This window comes from Neoarius graeffei, chromosome 2 (assembly GCF_027579695.1).
Source record: "Neoarius graeffei isolate fNeoGra1 chromosome 2, fNeoGra1.pri, whole genome shotgun sequence".
In the NCBI taxonomy this organism is placed as follows: domain Eukaryota; kingdom Metazoa; phylum Chordata; class Actinopteri; order Siluriformes; family Ariidae; genus Neoarius; species Neoarius graeffei.
This window is the reverse complement of record NC_083570.1, coordinates 82,196,754-82,221,436: the sequence shown is the minus strand read 5'-3', so window position 1 is coordinate 82,221,436 and position 24,683 is coordinate 82,196,754. Positions and strand designations below refer to the sequence as shown.

The 24,683-nt window shown below is 38.1% G+C and overlaps 1 protein-coding gene across 1 annotated transcript in view; it reads right to left on the bottom strand.

Annotated features, from left to right (window-relative positions):
• LOC132870029 (receptor-type tyrosine-protein phosphatase eta-like) overlaps positions 1–13,588 on the bottom strand; it is a 69,974-nt gene extending 56,386 nt beyond the window's left edge. Inside the window, exon 1 of the mRNA XM_060903573.1 lies at positions 13,141–13,588. Coding sequence (XP_060759556.1) covers positions 13,141–13,206 — 66 coding nt within the window. The 5' untranslated portion in view covers positions 13,207–13,588. The remainder of the gene's footprint in view (positions 1–13,140) is intronic.
• Positions 13,589–24,683: the final 11,095 nt, after the last annotated feature.

The following is a 24,683-nucleotide window of genomic DNA, read 5'->3' as shown; positions in this document are numbered from 1 at the left end:
TTATTATTATTGTATGATTATTTTGTATGACTATAATCAGTATTGAGTATTTTCATGATGTTCTTTCTACTTATCAGTCAGGTTTTAGGAAGAAGCATAGCACCATCACTGCTGGCTTGAAGGTAGTAAATGACATCTTGATTGCACTTGATAGGAAACAGCACTGTGCGTCACTTTTTGTTGATTTATCTAAAGCTTTCAACACCGTTGACCACAGTGTCTTAAAGATTAGACTTCTTAATTTAGGACTTTCAGAGCAAGCAGTAGCATGGTTCTCAGATTACCTAAATGATAGATCTCAATGTATTAAATATGATGATCTTTGTTCAAAATTTGTATCTATTTATAAAGGTGTTCCACAGGGTTCTGTCTTAGGTCCGCTTTTATTTACTTTATATATAAATGACCTAGGACAAAATGTGCCAAATGCAAATTTTCATTTTTATGCTAACGACACGGTAATTTATTCTTGTGCCTCTACTGTTATTTTGGCCATTGAACACCTGCAAAATGCATTTAATGCTTTTCAGAATACTTTAATCCAGTTGAAGCTTGTTCTTAATGCTGAAAAGACAAAATGTATGATCTTCAGCAATTCAAAGACCAGACCACAAACCTCTGCTGTGGTTACTCTGGACGGAAGATGCATAGAAATGGTCAGCTCTTATAAATATTTGGGGGTTTTAATTGATGAGTCTTTCACTTTTAAGGCACATGTGCTCTAGCTAGTGAAAAAGCTGAAACTTAAACTGGGTTTTTATTTTCGCAATAAGTTATGTTTTTCTTTTGAGGTTAAGAAGAGACTTGTTGCTGCTACTTTTTTATCTGTTTTAGATTATGGAGATCTGTTGTACAGAAATACATCTGCTCAGTATCTCCATAAGATTGATTCAGTGTATCATGCTGCCTTGAGATTTATAACGAATGCAAAAGGCTTGACTCATCATTGTGACCTCTACTCTCGGGTGGGATGGCCTTCTTTGGCCACTCGCAGGCTCCATCATTGGTACGCCTTTATATACAAGGCCATTTTGGGTTTGCTTCCACCTTATTTGTGTGTTTTCATGGTGCCAAAGATTATGGGACAATATTCCTTGCGTTCCCTTGATCATTATCTGCTTTTAGTCCCAAATGTCCGTACTGAGTTTGGGAAAAAGGCCTTTGCTTATTCAGCTCCTATGGCATGGAACAACCTGCAAAATGTGTTTAAATTAGATTGTCTAGTTACTTTAAACGAATTTAAAGCTAAACTGAAGGATCTAGAGATGACTTCTTTAAGATGTCGGTGTTTTTAATGTATAATTTCGATTTTAATGTTGTAATATTGTCTCTATGTATTTATTGATGTTCTTTTATATTGTATGTCTGTAACAGTTTTCAATGTTGCCTATCTTGGCCAGGTCTCCCTTGAAAAGGAGATTTTTAATCTCAATGGGACTTCCTGGTTAAATAAAGGTTAAATAAATAAAAATTTATACTCTTTAATGAAAGGTGATACAAGGCGGAAGTCCGCGCCGTTTTTCAGCAGTCGCGTCACATGACCAACGCCAGCGAATCAGGAAGGTGGATGTCACAGTGACGTTGTCCAATGACGACGCCAGCTAGAGCTCAGCACAGCGTATCCGCGTATCTTCGTATTCTCAATGTTTACACAGCACCGGAGCTGACACGATCTGGATTGAATACGTGGACCCTGGCGGATTCCCGTTTCCCGGAGTTTCCAGGCGGTTTAATGTAAACGGACAGTGCATCCGCGAAGAAAACGAGACAGATACGGTCTAATGTAAACTTGGCCTAAGCTAAGGTGACAAGTTTCTCCAGATTCTCTAATACTATTGAAGAATATGGTGAAATCTTGAATACAGATGAAGAACAAAACAACTTCAATTATAATCAAAATGTTTATTTTTTGGCAGTCAATAAACTGTTACATAAAATGCAGCTACATCTACTTCATCAGCTGACTTCATCGTTATTAAAAAACAGCAGCTAGCAGCACTCATTGACAGTCTCAGCATTTCTATTGAAAATAACTTTTATCCAAATCTCATCAACCTAATCATGTAGGGGCCTACTGAATAGAAATTATATAAATCTAGTTATTTAGTGCGGGTTAGGCACAACAAATATTATACGAGTGTGTGTGTGTGTGTGTGTGTGTGTATATATACATATATATATATATATATATATATATATATATATATATATATATATATATATAGAGAGAGAGAGAGAGAGAGAGAGAGAGAGAGAGAGATGCAAGTACGAATTTTTCATGGGGCGGGATGGTTTGGAACAGGTCATCTAAAATTGGGATAACATTTACCCGGGACGGGTATTTGAGGCGGGTCGTCTAGCTTAAGCTTGATTAGCGTTGTTACGCACGCAGTTTGTTTTTTCGAGCAGCTGTCAAACGCAGAGTCAACTTTACGATCTGCGATTATAATGTCTTAAGCAAGGCTGAGAAATGGTGGACTAAGACGTATTTATTTTTCTATATCAACACAATGACAGAATAAATTTGCGTTCAAAACGTACTTACCTTTCCCTCTAGACCTTTTTAGCCACGCATCCAGCATGGAGCCGCTTGCAACTCTCTTCGTCGCCTTTTGTGAGTCACATGATGGTATGAACCATTCACAGTCCATGGAACACTTTAAGCCAATCAGAGTACGGCTTACATATGGCACAAGGGGCAGTAATGGCTGCACTCATGTCAAGGATGTAAACAAAGTTGACGCGGCAACGGACATACATGACATAGTGGATGTAATTTACGTTCACAACTTTTTTTCCCGTCAGAAATATTTAATATTAAATTTTGTGACTCGACTGACAATAGCCGGCGGCATAACAAGCCACAGACGGCGATTTGCCGCCGGTGACCGGCTACTTTTGAGACCGCAGTAGATTGGCAATCTGTTCAGGGTGTACCCTGCCTTTCGCCCAAAGTCAACTGGGATTGACTCCAACTTGATGCAAGACTCTAATGAATGTTGATTTCACTTGCTCTAGCCCACCCACGACCCTGAGGGAAAAACAGTATAGATTCCAATAATTGTGGCATGTTTAATATATACACAGCTATTCCACAAAACCGAGTCATACATGAGCTGACAGCCGATGAGGCGCGTAACGCTGAGTTCGCTATAAGCCATGAGCTTGAATGGAATAATTGTTTTATTCTGTCCACATTCACTGGATTTTGAGAAACAGAGCATTTCTATTTTTATTTTTTGCAAAGTCGATAAATAAAAATATTATACAAAACGTCCAACAAAATAATTTCCGCTTAGAATGTAAACAAACCAGCAAAATGACAGTAGCAATTTGTGAAAAAAATGCAATAATAATAATTATTGAAAAATTAAAAAAAGATACATTTTTACCATAAAATAATTTCATTCCATATTTTGTTGCTTTTTTGTATTTTGGGGGGTTTTGATTTTGAGTAGAGTTTTTATTTCGTCCTTGGTTGGTTCAGCAACATGCTCTGCCATTTTGTTTTTTTCTATTCATGGTATATGAGCTGATAGCCTAGTCATGGTATAGCCAATCAGATTGCTCATATCCAGTGAATGTGGATGGAATATATATATTTATTCTATCCACATTCACTGGATATGAGCAATTGCACGCTCTGATTGGCTACTCTACTCCTATGATATCAGCTCATATACCATGAGTAGAGAAAAACAAAATGGCGGAGCGCATCAAGTCAGATATATCACTTTGTTGTCAAGTATTTAAAAGAAACAGAAATAGCTAAAAGAATACAGGTTTTTCCCCCAATATGAAAAATATAATTCATCGATATCCTCATGAGTGACATATTGAGAATTATGTCCTGGATGTAGTTCATCCGGAAAAAAAAACAACAACAAAACTTACTTTAATTGAAAGACGTATTTATTTCACCCTTTCAGTGTGAGATTTGGCTCATTAACCACATGATTTTAATAATTACTTTTTCATAAACTTTACAAAGAGCAGCAATAATTCTGGAATTGAATGTATGTCACTATGTCTTAACCCATCAAGTTTGTGGTGTCAGCAACTCCAAACCCTCTTTAATTTATATTTATGAAAATTTCTAACACAGATTTCAATGGTTCTCTGCTCACATGTTTTCAGGAAAACTGTTTTGGGGGTGTCAAACAATGAAAAGTAAATACCATCATCACAAAACATGAAGGTTAGACGACATGAATCCACTTTACTACACAACTCTTCAATTCGGATTCACAAGTTTTACATTTTTCTTTACTCCTCAGCTTTTCTGTCCAAACAATGTAATTTCCTATATGTGTACCAGTTTAATTTAAATTCAAATTCTTTTAAAGCAAAGGTTTTTTTCTTTTTTATTCGAAGCTACTGCAGAGTACACAGTTTCATGGTTTTGCCTTTAACTCTTTACCCCTTAAAGCAGTTGCTACAGCCACCCTTGTATATGTACATACTGTTCACCCTTAGAATATATTTACAAGAAAAAAAAAGTCTAAAGACAAGGTTTTGACAAGGTTTTAGACAAGGCGTCATATGTCGTCATTATGGGATATACACAGGGTCATCATATGTAGTCATTAAGGGGTAAAGAGTTAAAACAACCACATGCACTGTGTTGCAGCTGTCAAAAGCCATAAAAATGTTATTCTGATTTAGTCTAAAACCATTGCATATGTATAAGACATTGGTACTGTAAGTAAAGAAAAAGTGCCAGTTATATTCATATGGTGAAACTAAGCACTACATAGCCATCAATATTTTAGTATATGTAAATAGGCTAAAAAAAGATATGGTTGGTTTCACATACAGAGAAAAAAATAAAGAGGCCCGACTCATAAGCTTCCTCATATTACCGTAAATTGCATTGTTACTGATTTTCCTATTAATCATATAGACATTAGGTGAATCGTGAAATGAGCGTTATGTTTCAACCAGCTACCTGAAATGTATTGCCACTGAGAATAGTGCACTGTGGGTGAAACTGTCCTTTTATGAATGTCTAGAAGCAGTCTGAATCAATAAACCTATATTCATTAAACAACAACAACAAAACCCGTCTGTGATGGAGGTTCAACACTCCAAATTTCAGTAGTTTTTACCACATCAGATGTTCCTACCACTGGGAACAGTTCCATAATCTAAATGGAAAATTCATCAGTACAACCTTGTTGGCATGATATACTATCAGATAAGCATGAAAATGAGGAAGGCACATAAAAGTATTTTCATTGTTTCAGCACAATAAAAACATTCCAAATCAAGTCAAAAGCGATTCTTCTTCTTTTTTCTTGATATTTTGACATTTGTTACTTCTGTGTCTTGTACACTCATGTCTGTAGTTACTGTAGCCTCGCCTGTTCCTTGTTTCACCCCTCTTTTTAGGCGTCATGTTTCTGCTCTGTTCCTTGAGAAGTCATGCATATGTAAATCTGCAGTGCTGAGCTCTGTTATAGAGGACTTTATTTCCTTGTTCTTTCATCACACTATGTGCCTATCTGGACCCTGATTATTGATATGCCAGTGATAAACTTGTCTGCCTGTTCCTTGACCCCAGCGTTAATGAACAATGCTTCAGTAAAAAATAATATTACAAAGACTCTCTCCTCTTAACTGATACAGTTCTGAGAATGCATGTTGCTTTAAATATATAACCAGAAGCACACATTTCCCGATATGAATGACGTTGGATTCCATGTAAAACAATCTTTTACAAGGTTTTATGCAAAGCAGTGCAGCATTCTGTCAGACTTCAAATGCCCACATTATAGGTTCCTGAGTATCTGTTCTGCCCAGGCAAATGCCAATATGGAAATAGAAAAACAGCTTTGTCTTCATACCCCAGGAACAGATCAAACTCACAATGCAACTACTAAAACTAAACTATTGAAATTAGGCCCTGGCTGGTCTTCTAAGTCCTAGCATCTAATCCAGAAGGCCATGCCACACCACTGCTGTACTCAATCCACTGGCTTTTTATATCAGACTTAAACCCTTATATTTGCTATCAAAACCAAAAATGCCCAGCGGACTCTTCTAAGACAGACTTTAGACCATACTTTTCAATTAGTAGCTAAACTGGCAATTACCATGCATATTAGAAATAACAGAAAGAGAATAACTAAAACCACACCATATTGTTAATCTGATCACACATTCAGTTCCAGTAAGCACTTAATCCTGGTCAGGGTATTGCATATTTATATACCGTATTGAAGAAGAAGAACCCTTTATTTGTCACATATACTTTACAGCACAGTGAACTTATTTTCTTCGCACATCCCAGCTTGTTAGGAAGTTGGAGTCAGAGCACAGGGCCAGCCATGATATGGTGTCTCTGGAGCAGAAAGGGCCTTGCTCAAAGACCTAACAGTGGCAGCTTAGTAGTGCTGGGGCTTGAACCCTCGACCTGTTGATACAGCATCTCAGAGCCTTAACCGTATTGTATTAGTTATTTTCTGAAGTTTACTGATAACTGAGCACTGACTTCTGTTCCTAGCATTGCCTTGTTAGTATCATCTTAAGACTTTAGATGACTTGTACTTGCATAAGCCCGTGTTTTTTTTTTCAAGTAAACAAGCAAGTCAACAGAATAGCAAATCTACCAAGTAAATGTAAAGCAAGATCTTGGAATTATAAGGTTAGATCAGATTTTTCTGACAAATAAGAGTTGGTGGTGTGTTATCTACATGCCATATGTGAGAAGTTTTACATCAAAATATTGCTACGATGTTTTTTTTAATTCAAAGTTAAAAATATCTGATTTTTATTATGAGGATGATAGCTCAATATCCAAAAAAAAGTATCCTTTATTATCCAGAGAATTATCTGTAAAATATAAATGTAAAATATAAATGTAAATGTAAATGTAAATGCAAATGCAGCAATGGGAGGAATCGTACATTAAATCTGCAATGTCAATAAGTGTTTTAATATATATATATATATATATATATATATATATATATATATATATACACACTCTTAAAACGAATGTGTTGGAAATCAACACATCTTTTGTGCAAGTTTAATTTCAACAAGAGTTGTGTTATATTTCAGAAATTTCAACAAGAGTTGTGTTATATTTCAGAAATGTTTAACACCAAAATTGCACAAATAACAAATAATGTGTTAAAATGAACAAAAGTTCTGTTGTCCCAATCTGGACATAGAGATGTGTTAAAAAACAACGCAAGTTGTGTTATTTTCAACACATGTGTTTTAAGAGTAGATAGATAGATAGATAGATAGATAGATAGATAGATAGATAGATAGATAGATAGATAGATAGATAGATAGATAGATAGATAGATAGATAGATAGATTATTTTTTCAGGGTAGGCAGCTTAAAAGTAAAACAGAGATAAAATTCCATTATGCAGTGACACAAAGCATAATGAGGTTTGTCCTTCACCTGTCACCCATTAAAGTTCAACAAAGGCAACAAGTCTTACACTTGCTACACCCACAGACGCCTTTTTACACTTTGACATATTAAATCTATTAACTTATTGGTCTTAGCACTTGCACCTCTACCCAACAAAGTGCCAAACAATCAAGCATGAGAAAAATAGCAGGAAAGAAATGCAGACGAGATTTTTATCACACACCCCAGTGACTCCAAATCATCAGTTCAGAGAGGTGCACTAAAGGGCACTTCTTTCTCCTGAACTGACACAGTTTTACTGTTCTTTCTTCCTGAATACCACTGAAAATTAAGCAGTGCAACCTCAACCTAAGATAACAGCATCCTGTAATTTAAAAAAAAAGCTGAGGTATGCTTTTTCACTCAAGAATACATTTCATTAGAAGACACCTTTATCTAAAGTTTTTATTTTGCTTCTTACATATAAAGCCCTTCATAACCTTGCTCTGCTCTACCTCAGCAAACTCCTGACCCCTTACCCCCCCTATGACTCTCTCAGGTCTTCTACCAATAATCTCCTTGCTGTCCCATGCACCTGACTTTCGACCCTGGGAGGCAGGTTCTTCAGTGCCATAGCCCCAAACTCTGAAACTCTCTTCCTCAATCACTCTTTGACTACTCTTCTTTCAAATCTAAATTAAAGACTTTTCTTTTCAGTGAACACTTGTCTTCTTCTTTTACTGCTTAATCTGTTTTTTTCCTCCTTCCCCTACACTGTCAGAAATAGGAGTACAGTCGGAGTCTATTTCTGTCCCCCAAGGTACAATCTACACTAACGTACCCCTTAAGGCTCATTATTGGACCTTAGGGTAACTATTTGTACCGTTTTAGGGCCAAAAAGATACATACCTGTTATATAAAGTGTACAAATAAGTACCTTAGAGGGTACTGCTCCAGTGACGAGCTGTTGTACCCGTAAAGGGAGAATAATTTACTTTATTTTCTGAGAGTAGTGTATGTAAAGCGACCTTGGCATTGTGAAAGGCACTATATAAATGAATTATTATTATTATTTAATAATAAGGATACAAAGAAGGGGGCGGCACGGTGGTGTAGTGGTTAGCACTGTCGCCTCACAGCAAGAAGGTCCTGGGTTCGAGCCCCGGGGCCGGCGAGGGCCTTTCTGTGTGGAGTTTGCATGTTCTCCCCGTGTCCGCGTGGGTTTCCTCCGGGTGCTCCGGTTTCCCCCACAGTCCAAAGACATGCAGGTTAGGTTAACTGGTGACTCTAAATTGACCGTAGGTGTGAATGTGAGTGTGAATGGTTGTCTGTGTCTATGTGTCAGCCCTGTGATGACCTGGCGACTTGTCCAGGGTGTACCCCGCCTTTCGCCCGTAGTCAGCTGGGATAGGCTCCAGCTTGCCTGCGACCCTGTAGAAGGATAAAGCGGCTAGGGATAATGAGATGAGATGAGATACAAAGAAGGCATAGAGCTGAGGAGTTGAGAGTTCTGACATTTGAACTCTTTTGATCACTTACTCAGAACCTAAACCTGAAGCTACCATTTGCTGTCTACTGCATATTACTTTGCTTTACATACTTACTTCTGACATAGAAATGACCACTGCTACTTACACACACACACACACACACACACACACGAAGGGAAGCCAAAAAGTTCTCAGACAAATTGAAATAAATCTTTATTTATGAAAATAACAAAGCTATTTCTCTACATATCCTCCATTTAATTCTAAACACTTCTGCAAGCAATGTTTCCATCAGAGAATTACTTCTTTGTATTCCTTTTTTTAATTCTTTTGAATTCCTTTTGAAATTATAAGGTCTGTCTGAGAACTTTTTGACTTACCCTCATATATATATATATATTAGGGTGCCTCAGTTGCCCTCACTTTCATAAAATCTGATGCATTTTTGTTTGGGTGTTCCTTTTCACCAATAAAGACATCCTGTAAAATTTTTTGACCATATTCAAAAGTCTAATGGTGGCACCATGAGGTTCATTTTTTGCCAAAAAACGCTTATTTTATGTTTTTGTGTAAGGTTTGAATCACAATGTTGGACTCCATTTATTGATTTCTTGTGACCCAGAGATCATGTTAAGAACCTTTGCAAGGGATTGAGAAGCATTAATGTGATTCATAATACATTTGTATTGTTTAAAAGTAGTTGAACAATGATTCAATGAACAGCTAAAACTCAAACTGTGCTTGATAATATATTTAGAATATGTACTAAAAATGTGTATCTAAGATATTTGGTATACTCTATAAGGTGCCATAATGTTTCATGAAAAGTGATCGAAATTTTGTCATAAAAGTCATAAAATAGCAGCTTTTTCCATAACTTTGAGCTCCTGGTGCCACCATTAAACTTTTGAATTTTGTTAAAATATTTCACCCAGTGTTTTCTTACCAAAAGGAACATAAAAACAAAAATGCATCATGATCGGAGGAACTTTTCATTTTTAGGGGGCAACTGATGCACCCTCGTCTCCATGGGTTTCCTCCGGGTGCTCCGGTTTCCCCCATAGTCCAAAGACATGCAGGTTAGGCTAATTGGTGGCTATAAATTGACCGTAGGTGTGAATGTGAATGGTTGTTTGTCTCTGTGTCAGCCCTGTGATGACCTGGTGACTTGCCCAGAGTGTACCCTGCCTTGTGCCCATAGTCAGCTGGGATAGGCTCCAGCTTGCCTGTGACCCTGTAGAACAGGATAAGCGGCTACAAATAATGGATGGATATATATTCTATCCACATTCACTAGATATGAGCAATTGTGCGCGCTAATAGACTACTCTACTACTAGCATATCAGCTCATATACCATGAATAGAGAAAAACAAAATGGTGAAGTGTGTTGCTGAACCAATCAAGCACAAAATAAAAACTCTACTCGAAAACAACCCCCCCCCAAATTGTTCTCAAGTATTTAAGAGAAACAGAAATAACTAAATAATATCGTTTTTTTTTTTGTTGTTTTTTCCACAGTATCTCCTGTTCCACACTCCAGCCCAGTCAGTGGCAGTAATGCACCTTTAAGTTGGTTTGCCAACCACCAAAATACCCTAAAGAAGAATAAGAAAAAAAAAATACAAAAAAAGTAACAAAATATGGAATAAAAGTATTTGATGGTAAGAATGTATTTGTTTTTTATTTTTCAAGAATTATTATTATCGCATTTTTCACAAATTGCTACTGTCATTTTGCTGGTTTGTTTACATTCTATGCGGAAATTATTTTGTTGGACATTTTGTATAAAGTTTTTATTTATCAAATTTGCAAAAAATAAAAATACAAATGCTCTGCTTCTCAATGTGGATAGAATAAAACAGTTATTCCACTCAATCTTGTCATACATGGCTTATAGCCAACTTGGTGCTACGCACCTCGTCGGAGCTCATGTACGACTCTATTTCATGGAATAACTGTTAAATAAATAAATGTGTGTGTGTCTGACATATGTGCAGTTCTATATATTCCTCTCTCTTAGTTAGTTCAATGCTCTGATGATGAATATCAGGAGAAAGCTCTATTCCAAACTTCTCCTTCAGTAGCAGGACGTTCCTATTACGTTCTTGTACAGTGTACCTATATGACATGAAATCCATCTTGCAGACAAATTTGGCATAAAATTATCCAGTGATGAATCGATTTTTACACTGAGCAGGCCTTAATGCTGCACAAATCCTGGTAGCATGCACCAGTTACATACACACTGATTTATGAAACATTTTCCCACCACAAGTAACAACTTCAGTTATCCCAATTTTAGCTTCTTTAAGATCAAGTGATTTTTTTTTATCTCAAAGTGTTTCCTGTTATCCTTAGGAAACAGTCTTATGTGCCTCTTCCTAAGAAAAAATACTTTCTATCAAACTATATTCATTTCAGTGCTTGTAGACTAAACAACCAAAACAGCCATTTGTATACATTATTATTATTATTATTATTATTATTATTATTATTATTTGACAGAAAGCCCTGTATATCCAGTTTGATGTTACTGGGAAATGATTATACTACATTCATTTGCAAGGTCATGAATCGGAAAGCAACCTCTGAATTAAAATGTTTCACTTCTCTTTTTTCGAAGTGCCTTTATATAACTTTCAACAATGGCCTATAGTGGCATAACCACTTCATATAATGCTTTACATTCCCTGAACTTAGCATTGTACAATTTCTACACATAGCAAAGACCAAAAAACCTTTAGAGTCATCAGTTTACAGCTTGGGGGCAAGCTAATAAGCAAGGTTTCTGAAGCTGGTTTATGAAGCTATTTACTTGCGCTACAAAATCTGGGTTACTTCACTTGAAACCTGTCTTTGACTTCTTATTATTTGTGTGCATTTGTGTTAAACATAATGCAAATACACAAACAACACTAGCACTTTTATACAACTAGTTTTAGCCTGGCCTACCATTGTACAGACACTTTTAGTTTCAATCTTCACTATGGCTCAGAAAGTGAATGTGAAAAATGTCTTAGCACAAACCTTTCACATGCTGCACACAGTCTTCTAGTTCCATTGAATAAGAGTTTTGATGTTTGCATTCAGATGAAATGCCTGATATGTTGTGCATGAACCTTATGCTTTTGTTGTGAACATATCCAGAACTTTTAAAATGTTTTGAAGCCGCACTTTCAATTGTAATTTCTGGCATTTTTAAAGCTCATTATAAATGTGATGATAAATAATCCATGTCACCTCTCTCAGGTCTGACAATCAAAACCTGTCTGTCCCACGTACTCGTCTAAAAACCCGTGGTGACCGTGCGTTTGAGACAGTTGCCCCTAAATTGTGGAATGCCCTACCTATTCATCTCAGGTTTGCTGTCTCTGTAAACTGTTTTAAAAGCCAGCTAAAGACACATTTCTTTAAACTAGCTTTTGGTTAACATTGTATACCTATTGCTACATTATCTGTGACTATGTCTCATTGTGTTATTATGTTACTGTGTTTTAGCCTTTTAATTTTTCTGTTATTGTGAAGCACTTTGTGACTGTTTTGTCTGGGAAAAGCGCTATAAATAAATTTTACTTTACTTATAAAAGGAAAACGGGCGGCACAGTGGTGTAGTGGTTAGCACTGTTGCCTCACAGCAAGAAGGTCCGGGTTCGAGCCCCGTGGCCGGCGAGGGCCTTTCTGTGCGGAGTTTGCATGTTGTCCGTGTGGGTTTCCTCCAGGTGCTCCAGTTTTCCCCACAGTCCAAAGACATGCAGGTTAGGTTAACTGGTGACTCTAAATTGACCGTAGGTGTGAATGTGAGTGTGAATGGTTGTCTGTGTCTATGTGTCAGCCCTGTGATGACCTGGCGACTTGTCCAGGGTGTACCCCGCCTTTCGCCCGTAGTCAGCTGGGATAGGCTCCAGCTTGCCTACGACCCTGTAGAACAGGATAAAGCGGCTAGAGATAATGAGATGAGATGAGATAAAAGGAAAAATACTGTATGTCGCATCCCATGCAAAAGATACATGTTGACATTTTGCTGGTATTCAAACCTTAAAGACAAGCCTGCTGGATTAAAACTAGTACTTTCTCAAGTAAGGGGGGAAAAAAAAAGTCTGAAGTGACTGATTTTACCCTTATCATGAACAGTGATGGAGTTGTAGATGAATGTAGCTCTGTGCGCTACCTGGCGGAACAGGTGCACAGTTCAAGACTTAAACTTTTCACTCCATCGTTCACTAGTCCTTTTACCCGAAAAATACTGTCAAAGTTATTAGAAAATACAGATATCTACCTGATTAAGCCGACAGAAGCTGAAGAGAGTCACAAGGAGTAACATTCTTAACGAAAGCCAGGTCATGATGCCTGTCTCGGTCTCATAAGTCCCGTTAGAAGTTTGCTCCTGCTGCGAACTCACCTCCTTCTGTAAGGACGCTCCGCCTCGAGCGCAAGACAGTTCAAGTACTGGTAATGTTTTAAAAGTTCGCTAAAAATAATTAACAAATAGATCAACAATAAAAAAAGGAAATAAAAGAATACCAAAACTCGCAGCCACAAACCGTCCAAGAGAGTGTCAGGTATCACAGTGAGATAAAGGAAGAAAGTTGTTTGAATTTACAGCACTGGGTGGAGCAGCCATCGGGCACCAAGTAGTCACTACTGATGGCCTGGTGGTGTGCAGTAGTTCCGCCTCCTCAGTCACAAGCCTACAGAGCTCACTATAGCACAATCATCTCTCTCTCTTTCTCTCTCAGTGTCTGCGGCTTTGACACAGCTAAAAAGGAAGTTAGGCCATGTGCATGCTGAAGAAAAAAAACCCCATTATTTTGAAAGACCACCAAGAATTACACCAATAATGACCTCTGTTTCAGTGCTGTGTTTTTTAATTTCATCCATATAGTAGCATCTATACCATACCAGGGGTCCTCAAATTTCCAAGAAGGGTTATGATCACCGCACAGGTTTAATTTTAAGAGCAACAAGGCAATTATATACCACCATATTCATCTGAGCCATTCAAGCTCCCCCCCCCCCCCCAACTTTCCACTCATCTGGATGAGCTAAAATGACATATCATATAAACATCAAATCCTGATGTTTAACCTTTAACCTTTTGTTTTTCCCTTCCAAAATAGAATCCAGCAACCGAGGTCTAAAACAGTCTTAAATGTTTACTAAAATGTTAAATGATATGAAACTACTGCTGGTTTCTGTGAGTAACAGGCCACAAACATGACTTCAGTTAGTTGTTGTGGTCTCCTTTCAGGTTATATCTAGGTTATGCAGAGCAGATAGCAGCCCAGAGACAGAAAACCACTGCTACTTTTGCACGTTTTCTTTTCGGAGTTTAGCAGCATACACTTCCTGTTCCATTTCCAGTGCTACTGGTCAAAATGACCCATTTTAACTGCTTATATAACCCCACATACTGTACATAACTGTAGGAAACACTCCAAGAAAGTCCCATCAATTCAGCAGACATGATCACTCAAATATTATTCGTCTTCCAAAATCACAGAATAATTGTTGTGTGCAAAAAAAAGAAAAAGAAATGAACAAACAAACAAAATTAATGCTTCTCTGGTTACAACAACAGTATTAAAAGAGAATACAGCAACGTGAACTTGCGCTTACGACATACAGCGCACTCCACAATTATTGGCACCCCTGGTTAAGATGTGTTAAAAGTCTTAAATAAATTCAATTCGTATTGCAGAAGCATAATCTCACACTGAAAATTGTAGAAAAATGTAACCCTTAACTCAAACGAATTAAAAAAAAAATTAAAAATCCCTGGGCAGCACGGTGGTGCAGTGGTTAGCGCTGTTGCCTCACAGCAAGAAGGTCCGGGTTTGAGCCCCGTGGCTGGCGAGGGCCTTTCTGTGCAGAGTTTGCATGTTGTCCATGTGGGTTTCCTCCGGGTGCTCCGGTTTCCGCCACAGTCCAAAGACATGTAGGTTAGGTTAACTGGTGACTCTAAAGTGAGTGTGAATGGTTGTCTATGTGTCAGCCCTGTGATGACCTGGCGACTTGTCCAGGATGTACCCCACCTCTCGCCCGTAGTCAGCTGGGATAGGCTCCAGCTTGCCTGCGACCCTGTAGAACAGGATAAAGCAGCTAGAGATAATGAGATGAATGAAAACATCCCTGACTAAGAAATAATTATTTTTCATAAAATCACCTGTTCCACAATTATTGGTACCCATAATTCCTAGAAAATAAATGTAATTGAAGCATTTCTGTCATTTCTACTGTAGTTTATAAAGTTGATCAGAGTATCTAGGAACCTTTAATTAGTAATTCATCACATCCTGTTGCCCTGGTATATGATGTGGATCAAGCAACTGAATGCTTAGAGTCAACATTCCGCCATACCTTAGATAATGTAGCTCCTCTTAAAAGGAAAATGGTCAGAGTCAAAAAATTAGCACCCTGGTATAATGATGACACTCGCACATTTAAACAGACCACTCAAAAATTGGAATATAAATGGCGTCAAACAAAATTGGTAGTGTTCAAATTAGCGTGGAAGGAGAGCTTCCTGAAGTATAGAAAAGCTCTTAGTGCTGCGAGATCAACATTATCTCTCCTCCCTAATAGAAGATAACAAAAATAATCCTAGATTCCTATTTAATACTGTAGCAAAATTAACCAGGAATAAGTCCACTATAGACACATGCATACCTGTAGTATGTAGTAGCAATGATTTCATGAATTTTTTAATGACAAAATTGAGAATATCCGACAAAAAATTCAATCTACTAATTTAAGGTCAGACAATGTAAGTGACCCTGTAGTTAACAATATAACTGTATCAGATTATCAATTAGAATGTTTTACTCCCCTAAAAGAAACTGAATTACTTTCATTAATCTCGGCATCAAAAGCCTCAACTTGTGTACTAGATCCCTTACCTACACATCTATTCAAACAGATAATACCTGAAGTAATTGAACCGCTTCTAAAAATAATAAATTCTTCTCTTATGATTGGCTATGTACCCAAATCCTTTAAACTAGCAGTTATCAAACCCCTGATTAAAAAACCTGACCTTGATCCCTGTCAGCTGTCCAATTATCGGCCAATATCAAACCTCCCCTTTATCTCCAAGATCCTTGAAAAAGCTGTGGCACAGCAGTTACGCTCATATTTACATAGGAATAACATCCATGAAATGTATCAGTCAGGATTTAGACCTAATCATAACACAGAGACAGCTTTGGTTAAAGTAGTAAATGACCTACTGTTGGTGTCTGATCAGGGCTGTGTCTCGCTACTTGTGCTGCTTGACCTTAGTGCAGCATTTGATACCATTGATCATTCCATTCTTCTGTATAGACTAGAAAATGTGGGAGTTAAGGGAATGGCCCTCTCCTGGCTCAGCTCTTATTTAACTGATCATTATCAGTATGTTGATATAAATGGTGATATTTCTAGCAGGGCTTTGAACCGGTTCAAGGAACGAAAACGAAAACCGGGAACTTTTTCTATTTCACATGGAACAGAAACGAAACCAGAAACTTTATTATTTTTTATGTTCCGGAACAGAAACGCTTATTAAAAATAATGGTAACCGGTTAATACCGGTTTTTATTTCGTTCCTCAAAGTTTCTGTAGCCTACAAATAGTCATTCTTCTCCTGCGCAAGTTTCTATGACCCGCTGGGGTTCACTTCCTGTGTGACGTTCGCTGATTGAATGGAGAGAGCGGGAAGGTGGACTGCTAGTGAATACTAGGTGAATTACTGAGTGTCTGAGCAAAGAAGAGTCTGAACGATGCAACCTCCCTATTGGCTGTTTGTAAAAATGTATCAGTTGTTGCCCTTCCCACGGGAATCATCGCGGGCTCGAGAGACGAGACCTGACGAGTTAGTTCGTTGGTAGCAGAACAAAATGTCTGGACACAAATCGGGTTTTCAGAAAAGGAAAGAAAATAAACGGAGGGTCGAAAATACAAAAAAGGAGGCAGAAAATGCAAAACGAGTTTTAAGGTAGGACAAATGGTTACTTTTCTGAGGCAGCCCGCCGTGGCTGTAGGCTTTCAGTTGTGTCATTGAATGGTTAGTTTTCTGAGGCAGCCCGCCGTGGCGGCCTGCAGGCTTATTTATTATAGCCCATTTAGTTAAAATAGTTTATATAAAATGTTTATAGTTATAGTTATGTGATGGTTGTCCTGATTTAGACTGGTGGTTTTTTTGGGGGGGGGTTGCGCGATGTTGCACCCGGGTCCAGATTAGGGCAGAACCGGCCCTGGCTACATTTCAGCTGTAGTTTGTTTTATGTATGTGTGTACTTGCATAGATGTGTACTTCCAATATGGCGCCTAACAAAATCTCGCGGCGCGGTGACGTCATGCGGTAGCCCTCTATAGGGCCTGACTAGCCTTTGGTAACACACTAAACGAATTCTCTTTCATTTTTGGCACTTTTTCTGTTTGTGTAGCTGGGAAGACATACTGAGAATCCAAATCGCCAACATTTGAAATAATAATTGTTTTGAATTATTTCTTGTCTTATTTAATGAAGGTTGTAATAGAATTAGCCTACATTTGGCTTAAGCTGGATGAGACAGAGACATAATTTTATAGCCATTTGTTAAACAGCTGACAGGGAGCGTAATTAACCGTTCCGGGAACGAAATTTTTTTGTTCTAACCGGTTCGGGAACATCTATTTAATGGTGGAACCCAAAACCGGAAACGTTAAAATTCCGTTTCTGTTCGGAACGAACCAATAGGAAAAAAATTCCGGTTCAAAGCCCTGATTTCTAGACATACTGAGGTAAAGTTTGGTGTTCCACAAGGTTCTGTCTTGGGTCCACTGCTTTTTTCTTTATATATATGTTACCTCTGGGTGATATTATTCATAAACATTGTATTAGTTTCCACTGTTATGCTGATGACACACAGTTGTATGTTTCTGCAAAACCTGACGAGAGACACCAGCTTAATAGAACTGAAGTACTTGTACTAGGACCACATGCAGCTAGAAGTAAGTTTTCTGATTACACAGTAACTCTGGATGGCCTTTCTGTTTCTTCACGTGCAGCAGTAAAAGACCTTGGAGTGATTATTGACCCCAGTTTTTCATTCGAAACTCACATTGATAACATTACCCAGATAGCTTTCTTTCATCTCAGAAATATTGCTAAGGTAAGAAATTTAATGTCACTACGTGACGTGGAAAAACTAGTTCATGCTTTTGTTACCTCCAGGTTGGATTATTGTAATGCCTTACTGTCTGGATGTTCCAATAAATGCATAAACAAGCTCCAGTTAGTTCAAAATGCAGCAGCAAGAGTCCTTACTAGAACTAGAAAATATGACCACATCACCCCTGTCTTATCCACACTGCATTGGCTCCCAATCAAATTTCGTATCGATTATAAAATACTACTATTGACCTTTAAAGCACTAAATGGTCTCACACCACAGTACCTGAGTGAACTTCTGCTCCTCTATGACCCGCCACACCTACTTAGATCAAAAGGTGCAGGCTATCTGCTGGTACCTTGTATAGTGAAGGCTACGGTACATCAGGGGGCAGAGCCTTTTCTTACAAAGCCCCACAGTTAAAGAACAGCCTTCCAAGTAGTGTTCGGGAATCAGACACAGTCTCAGTGTTTAAGTCTAGGCTGAAAACATATCTGTTCAGTCAAGCCTTTTGCTAATGGTGTTTATGAGGTAAAGGAGTAGATCTGGAGGGTCCTCAGACATAGAGTGTTTTGGTAAACTGGGATGTATGGATGCTGTCAGTCCCCACTCGCTTGCTCACTCGAGTTTGCTGACGGTGTAGTGGCTGGCTGCTTTATGTCCTGGGGCTCCCTCATGCCTGTGTTACCTTCTGGCTCTCCCCTTTTAGTTATGCTGTCATAGTTAGTTGCCGGAGTCCCTGCTTGTACTCAGTGCAATATGTATACTGTTCCTTCTTATTCAGGTGACATTGGGCATATGTAACAACCTGTGTTTTCTCTCCCTCTCTCTCCCCCCTCCCCCCAAATCTGTCCCTCTGAGTTACATGTTGGTCCTGGGATCGAGATGCTGACCTCTTCTGCTCCTCAGACCTGCCTGATCCATCCTGGTGCCCTGTGTCTGGTTGGAGTCTCATCGCATCGCTCCTGTGGAGGATGGCCCCATGAGGACAGTTGAAAGTCACACTTGGAGGACACTCTGGACTCTTACAGTAATGCTTTTATGGCTGAGGACTACAGTTGACTTGCTAACTTTAGGACTGCAGTTGTCATGAACAATTTTGCACTCGAGTTTCCATCAATGAAGAGTTTATAACATCAACAAAACTGACTTCTTGTTAAAACTGTTAATGTTATAGTCATGCTGTCTGTTGTTGCCCAAATGAGGATGGGTTCCCTTTTGAGTCTGGTTCCTCTCGAGGTTTCTTCCTCATGTTGTCTAAGGGAGTTTTTCCTTGCTACCGTCACCACAGGCTTGCTCACTGGGGATAGATTAGGGATAAAATTAGCTCATGTTTTAAGTCGTTCAAATTGTGTAAAGCTGCTTTGTGACAATGTTTATTGTTAAAAGTGCTATACAAATAAACTTGACTTGACTTGACTTCAACTGGGACCGTGTGCTTTGGTCAGATGAGACCAAGATAGAGCTTTTTGGCAACAAACACTCATCACAAAAGATGAGTATGCAGAAAAGCACCTCATGCCCACTGTGAAGTATGGGGGAGGATCGGTGATGCTGTGGGCCTGTTTCTTTTCCAAAGGCCCCGGAATGGAAGAGGAATGGTCGAATATCCCTCTCTCTGTATTCTCCCATCTTGTGAAATGTTATAGGAGAATATTAAGTGCTGTCTTGTTGCCAAAAGGGAGTTGTACAAAGTATTAACATCAGGGGTGCCAATAATTGTGGCACACATGGTTTCATGTAAAAGAATTATTTCTTAATGTGGGATATTTTTTTCCCACTGAATAAATGCACTTGAATTAAAGGTTGGATTTTTGTCTTTTTTTGCATTGTTGTCCTATATTATTTAAAAAAAAAAAGAATTTATTAGAAGCCTAAGAACATATCTTAACGAGGGGTGCCAATAATTGTGGCGGGCGCTGTATTTATATTTTCACCAGGATCAGAGAACTGAGAACAATATCATCATTGCCAATCCAAAGCTCAAATGAAGGAGGTGATGTTTCATATTTTGGGAAGTTTAGTTATTAATTATCTATTAAAAAACAGTTATGTTCTTGTTAAGAAGATAACAAGAACAAGCAACTAGTAGAATCTATGTGTTTTTACAGATACTGTAAATATTATTAAAAAGGGTTAGAAAAAAATCTACTTTTATTGAAGGTGCTTCATCTCACACCGAAAAAATGAGAAAAATCCAAGTTTTAATGGAAATAAATTTACTCAGAGAAAAACAAACCCCTCCTCAATAAATAATTATTTTCAACAAAAACACATGTGCCACTATTACTGGCACCCCTGGAAATTATAGTGAACACAATGTAACTGAAGCATGTTTCACATTTAAATTGTACATTTTTGAGTTGATTGGAGTGTGTAGGAACTTTCAAACTGTGATCCTTGACTTCCTGATTAACTGGGGTACAAATATAAGGTGACACAGAGGCCAAATTCCCTTAGTGATCCATCAACATGGGAAAGATAAGAGAACACACAAACCAAATGAAGGAGAAGTGTGTTGACCTTCATAAGTCAGGGAATGGTTATTAAAAACAAACAAACAAACAAACAAACAAACAAAGAAACAAACAAAAAACCCTAGGGCAATAATAACAAAATGGACACCAACTGGAATTGTTACAAACTTGCCCAAATTGACCCAAGTTTATTTTTGCCTCCACATACAGTAAGGAAGATGGTAAGAGAGGTAAAATAATCCCCCAGGGTCACTGTTGGTGAATTACAAGAAAAAGTAAAATCTTGGGGTTTCCAAAAGTCTCCAAAACCACCCCCATGCCAACAGATTATTTGGAAGTTATGCCAGAAAAAAAGCCTCTTCTTTCAGTTAACCACAAATGTAAGCACCTGAAGTTCACAAAACGCTGCTACAACTTTGACTGGAACTGTGTTCTATGGTCTGATGTAACAAAAATGGAGCTTTTTGGCAAGAAACACTCAAGGTGGGTTTGGCATAAAAAGGAGGATGGCTATAACGAAAAGAACCTGATCCCAACTGTAAAATATGGTTCTGTGATGTTTTGGGGCTGTTTTCCTCCAAAGTCCCTGGAAGCCTTGTTTAAGTACATGGAATCATGGACTCCATGAAATACCAGGATACTTTAAATCAAAATCTGGCTGCCTCTCCTAGGGAACTAAAACTGGGTCGTTATTAGATCTTCCAGCTGGACAATGATCCAAAGCATATGTCCAAATCAACACAAAATAGTCATCTCTGTCTCCTGACCTGAACCCCATTGAAAACCTGTGGGGTGAGCTGAAGAGGAGAGAGCACAAGCGAGGGCCTCTGACCCTGGATGATGTGGAGAGGTTGTGTAAAGAGGAATGGTCTCAGATGCCCTGCCCTGTATCTCCAACCTTATAAAATGTTATTGGAGAAGACTCAGTGCTGTTTTACTGGCAAAAGGAGGGCATACAAAGTATTAAATGCAGGGGTGCCAATAATAATGGTTCAAGTGTTTTGTTGAAAATAATTATTTCTTGATGAGGTATTTGTTTTTCTCTGAATAAATTTATTTCAACTAAAGGTTGGATTTTTCTTTTTTTTTCAGTGTGAGATGAAGATACTTCACCAAAAGGTAGATTTTTTCTAACCCTTTTTACTCATCTTTACAAGAGGTGCCAATAATCATGGAGGGCGCTGTAGCACTAATGCAGTAATGCATTTATTAAAGGCTAACTAACTTTCTAATGCAGTGCTTCCCTTCAGGTTTCATTCATCTGTTAATCTTTTTATTACCAAATAAAAATTAAAGTTATAGGAACTTCCAAGAATGTTCAGTCTGTCAAGTTTTCTAGGCGTTTTGACAAAGTTTTTCTCTCACATTCATACATTAGAAGAGAAGATTTGTAATCACAGTGTTCTGGGGAAGCAATCCCTTATTACATTAGACATTTTTAAAGCATTGCAGGAACACTTCTGGAACTAAACAGTTTAATTATCAAATTGATGAATACATAATGAACATGGATATGGAAAGTAACTTACAGTAAAATGAAAGTGATGTGAGTAATTTTTCACAAACAGGTTAGCAATAACTGTAAAATATTACAGAAAATTAATATAGAGCCCCAGTTAAACAAAAGGTTTGGAATAAAGTGTTAGGACAAAGGGAACAAGCACATTGTAGTAAACAAAGGCAGCATCACATGAAACATCAAAAGTAATGGTGTGAGAAAGGAGTTGTGCATAGGATTTCAGAAGCTCACAAATAGTTCCTCATTCCATAACTTCCGTTATAAAAAACTGCACAACACCACAGCCTCTTTAAACTATGACTCAACTGTAAAGGTATGTGTTTGTAAGCTTTTGAAAAGTTATTAATTACAATAATGATTATTATTACTCCTCATTATTCATTATGGTCTTGTTTTTGAAAACATGACAGAATTCAGGACATGGGTAAATTGACAGAATATAATGGAGCAGGGGGAAAAAATATTTCCAACTGGGAATATCCCTGACTAATCTCTGATTTTGAATTAACATGGCACAGTATTAAACTTTAACTAAATGCTTTGTGATGCAGCAAGGATTTTTCCTCCCAAAGGTTATCATTATTTACAGTAAATCTGGCTGTCAGTACATTCTGGCTTAGGTCTTGCTATAATTAGGCCCAAATCCTATGTCCTGTGGATGACATTACGTAATACAAAATACATCTAACCAGCAAACATACATTTTATACAGATTTAATACTGACTTCATAACAAACTCTTACAACTGCTTTACCACTGTTTAAAACCATACTTCCTGAATGAAATGCTTTCTTTATTCAATTTTAACATTCAAGTTCGACATAATTACTTCTTCTCATGGGGTTCAGAATCCTTGTGATGTCGTTTTGGTCCCCTGTGATTTGAAATATTTACAGAGACTGCAAATCATTCTAATTATGCACAAACAGCGGATGTAGAAACACAAACAACATGTATTTATGTCACCATGGTGTTTTGCAGAGTATGGTTGAAGTAGCTCCTTATCAACGTTCACCTCTCTGTCAGCACTGGACCCTTCACTGACCCCACAGATATGAGTGACTGTATGTCATTAGTCTGATCCTCCTGGGTGAGGGTGCGTCTGCTTATGAGAGGTCATTAGCCTTCAATAAAGACCAGCTCCCCTCCTCTGTCTGCTTAGTGGGTTTCATGTAAACAGAGATGTCAGGCACAAACACCATGCCAAAATGCACACAAATTAGTGCTTCCAGGACACAGTTAAAATGCAAACTGGTTGCACTCTCATTCATTACAATCCATTTTTTAATGTTTTGAATTGCATGTATGACTTAGAAATTGGGGCGGCACGGTGGTGTAGTGGTTAGCGCTGTCGCCTCACAGCAAGAAGGTCCGGGTTCGAGCCCCGTGGCCGGCGAGGGCCTTTCTGTGCGGAGTTTGCATGTTCTCCCCGTGTCCGCGTGGGTTTCCTCCGGGTGCTCCGGTTTCCCCCACAGTCCAAAGACATGCAGGTTAGGTTAACTGGTGACTCTAAATTGACCGTAGGTGTGAATGTGAGTGTGAATGGTTGTCTATGTGTCAGCCCTGTGATGACCTGGCGACTTGTCCAGGGTGTACCCCGCCTTTCGTCCGTAGTCAGCTGGGATAGGCTCCAGCTTGCCTGCGACCCTGTGGAACAGGATAAAGCGGCTAGAGATAATGAGATGAGATGAGATCTAGACTACAGTCTTACCATTGAGACTAACAAACATTTAAAACTCAAGAATGATAAAAAAAAAAGTAGATCACCATAATGCACTAGTGTACATAAGATCTGTTGGGAGTATTGTGGTTTTCTCACATCAATTTTTAGCTAAATGTCCTCCAGGGTACTATAGCATTCAAAGCCAAAGGCAACATAAGTGTGCCAGAAGGACATGTTAATGGCAAAGCTACTGGCTACATTGTGTCTTCAACAACCATTTGTGATCAGGATGACTTATTCAAGAGACAGCATGGGGGGGGGGGGGACTTTTTAACTCCGATACTAGTGATTTCATTTTCTTCACTCATCTTTCCAGATAGCTATTCAACATCACTTTCATCATGAAAGAGAGCAGTGGCCAAAGCTGCAAGGTATCAGACTTTCTGTAGATAAGTAACTCACCCCCTCTAGATCATTAACACTTCACCTAGTTAATGATCTGGAAAGATTTGAAATTCACTTGCAAAACCTCACATGACAGCATAAAAAAGGAAGAAGCATAAGAACAAGTTTTGTTTTATATCTTCCTTGTAGTTTGGCAGTGACGGGAAGTTAATTTTAGATGTGCTGACATCCTAATGCAGCTAAATATTGCACTCTAAAAACAGCTCTGTTGAAGACAACCCAAGCTATTAGATAGAATCCACTCTGGGTCAATTTTACCTTATCTGTTTTGTATTATTATTATTATTATTATTATTATTATTATTATTATATTTGGGTCATTATTTTTGCTTATAGTAATACTTCTAAAAATGATGTAAGTAGTATATATTGTAATCAATCAATCAATCAATCAATCAATCAATCAATCAATCAATCAATCAATCAATCAATTATTATTATTTATTTATTTATTTAAATCATGGACACCACGTCGTATAAGCTAAAGAGGAGAGGGACCATCCATTAGTGCACATGACATGGGTAGCTTGCATATGTGGGAAGGCACCAGTAATACTGAAAGAT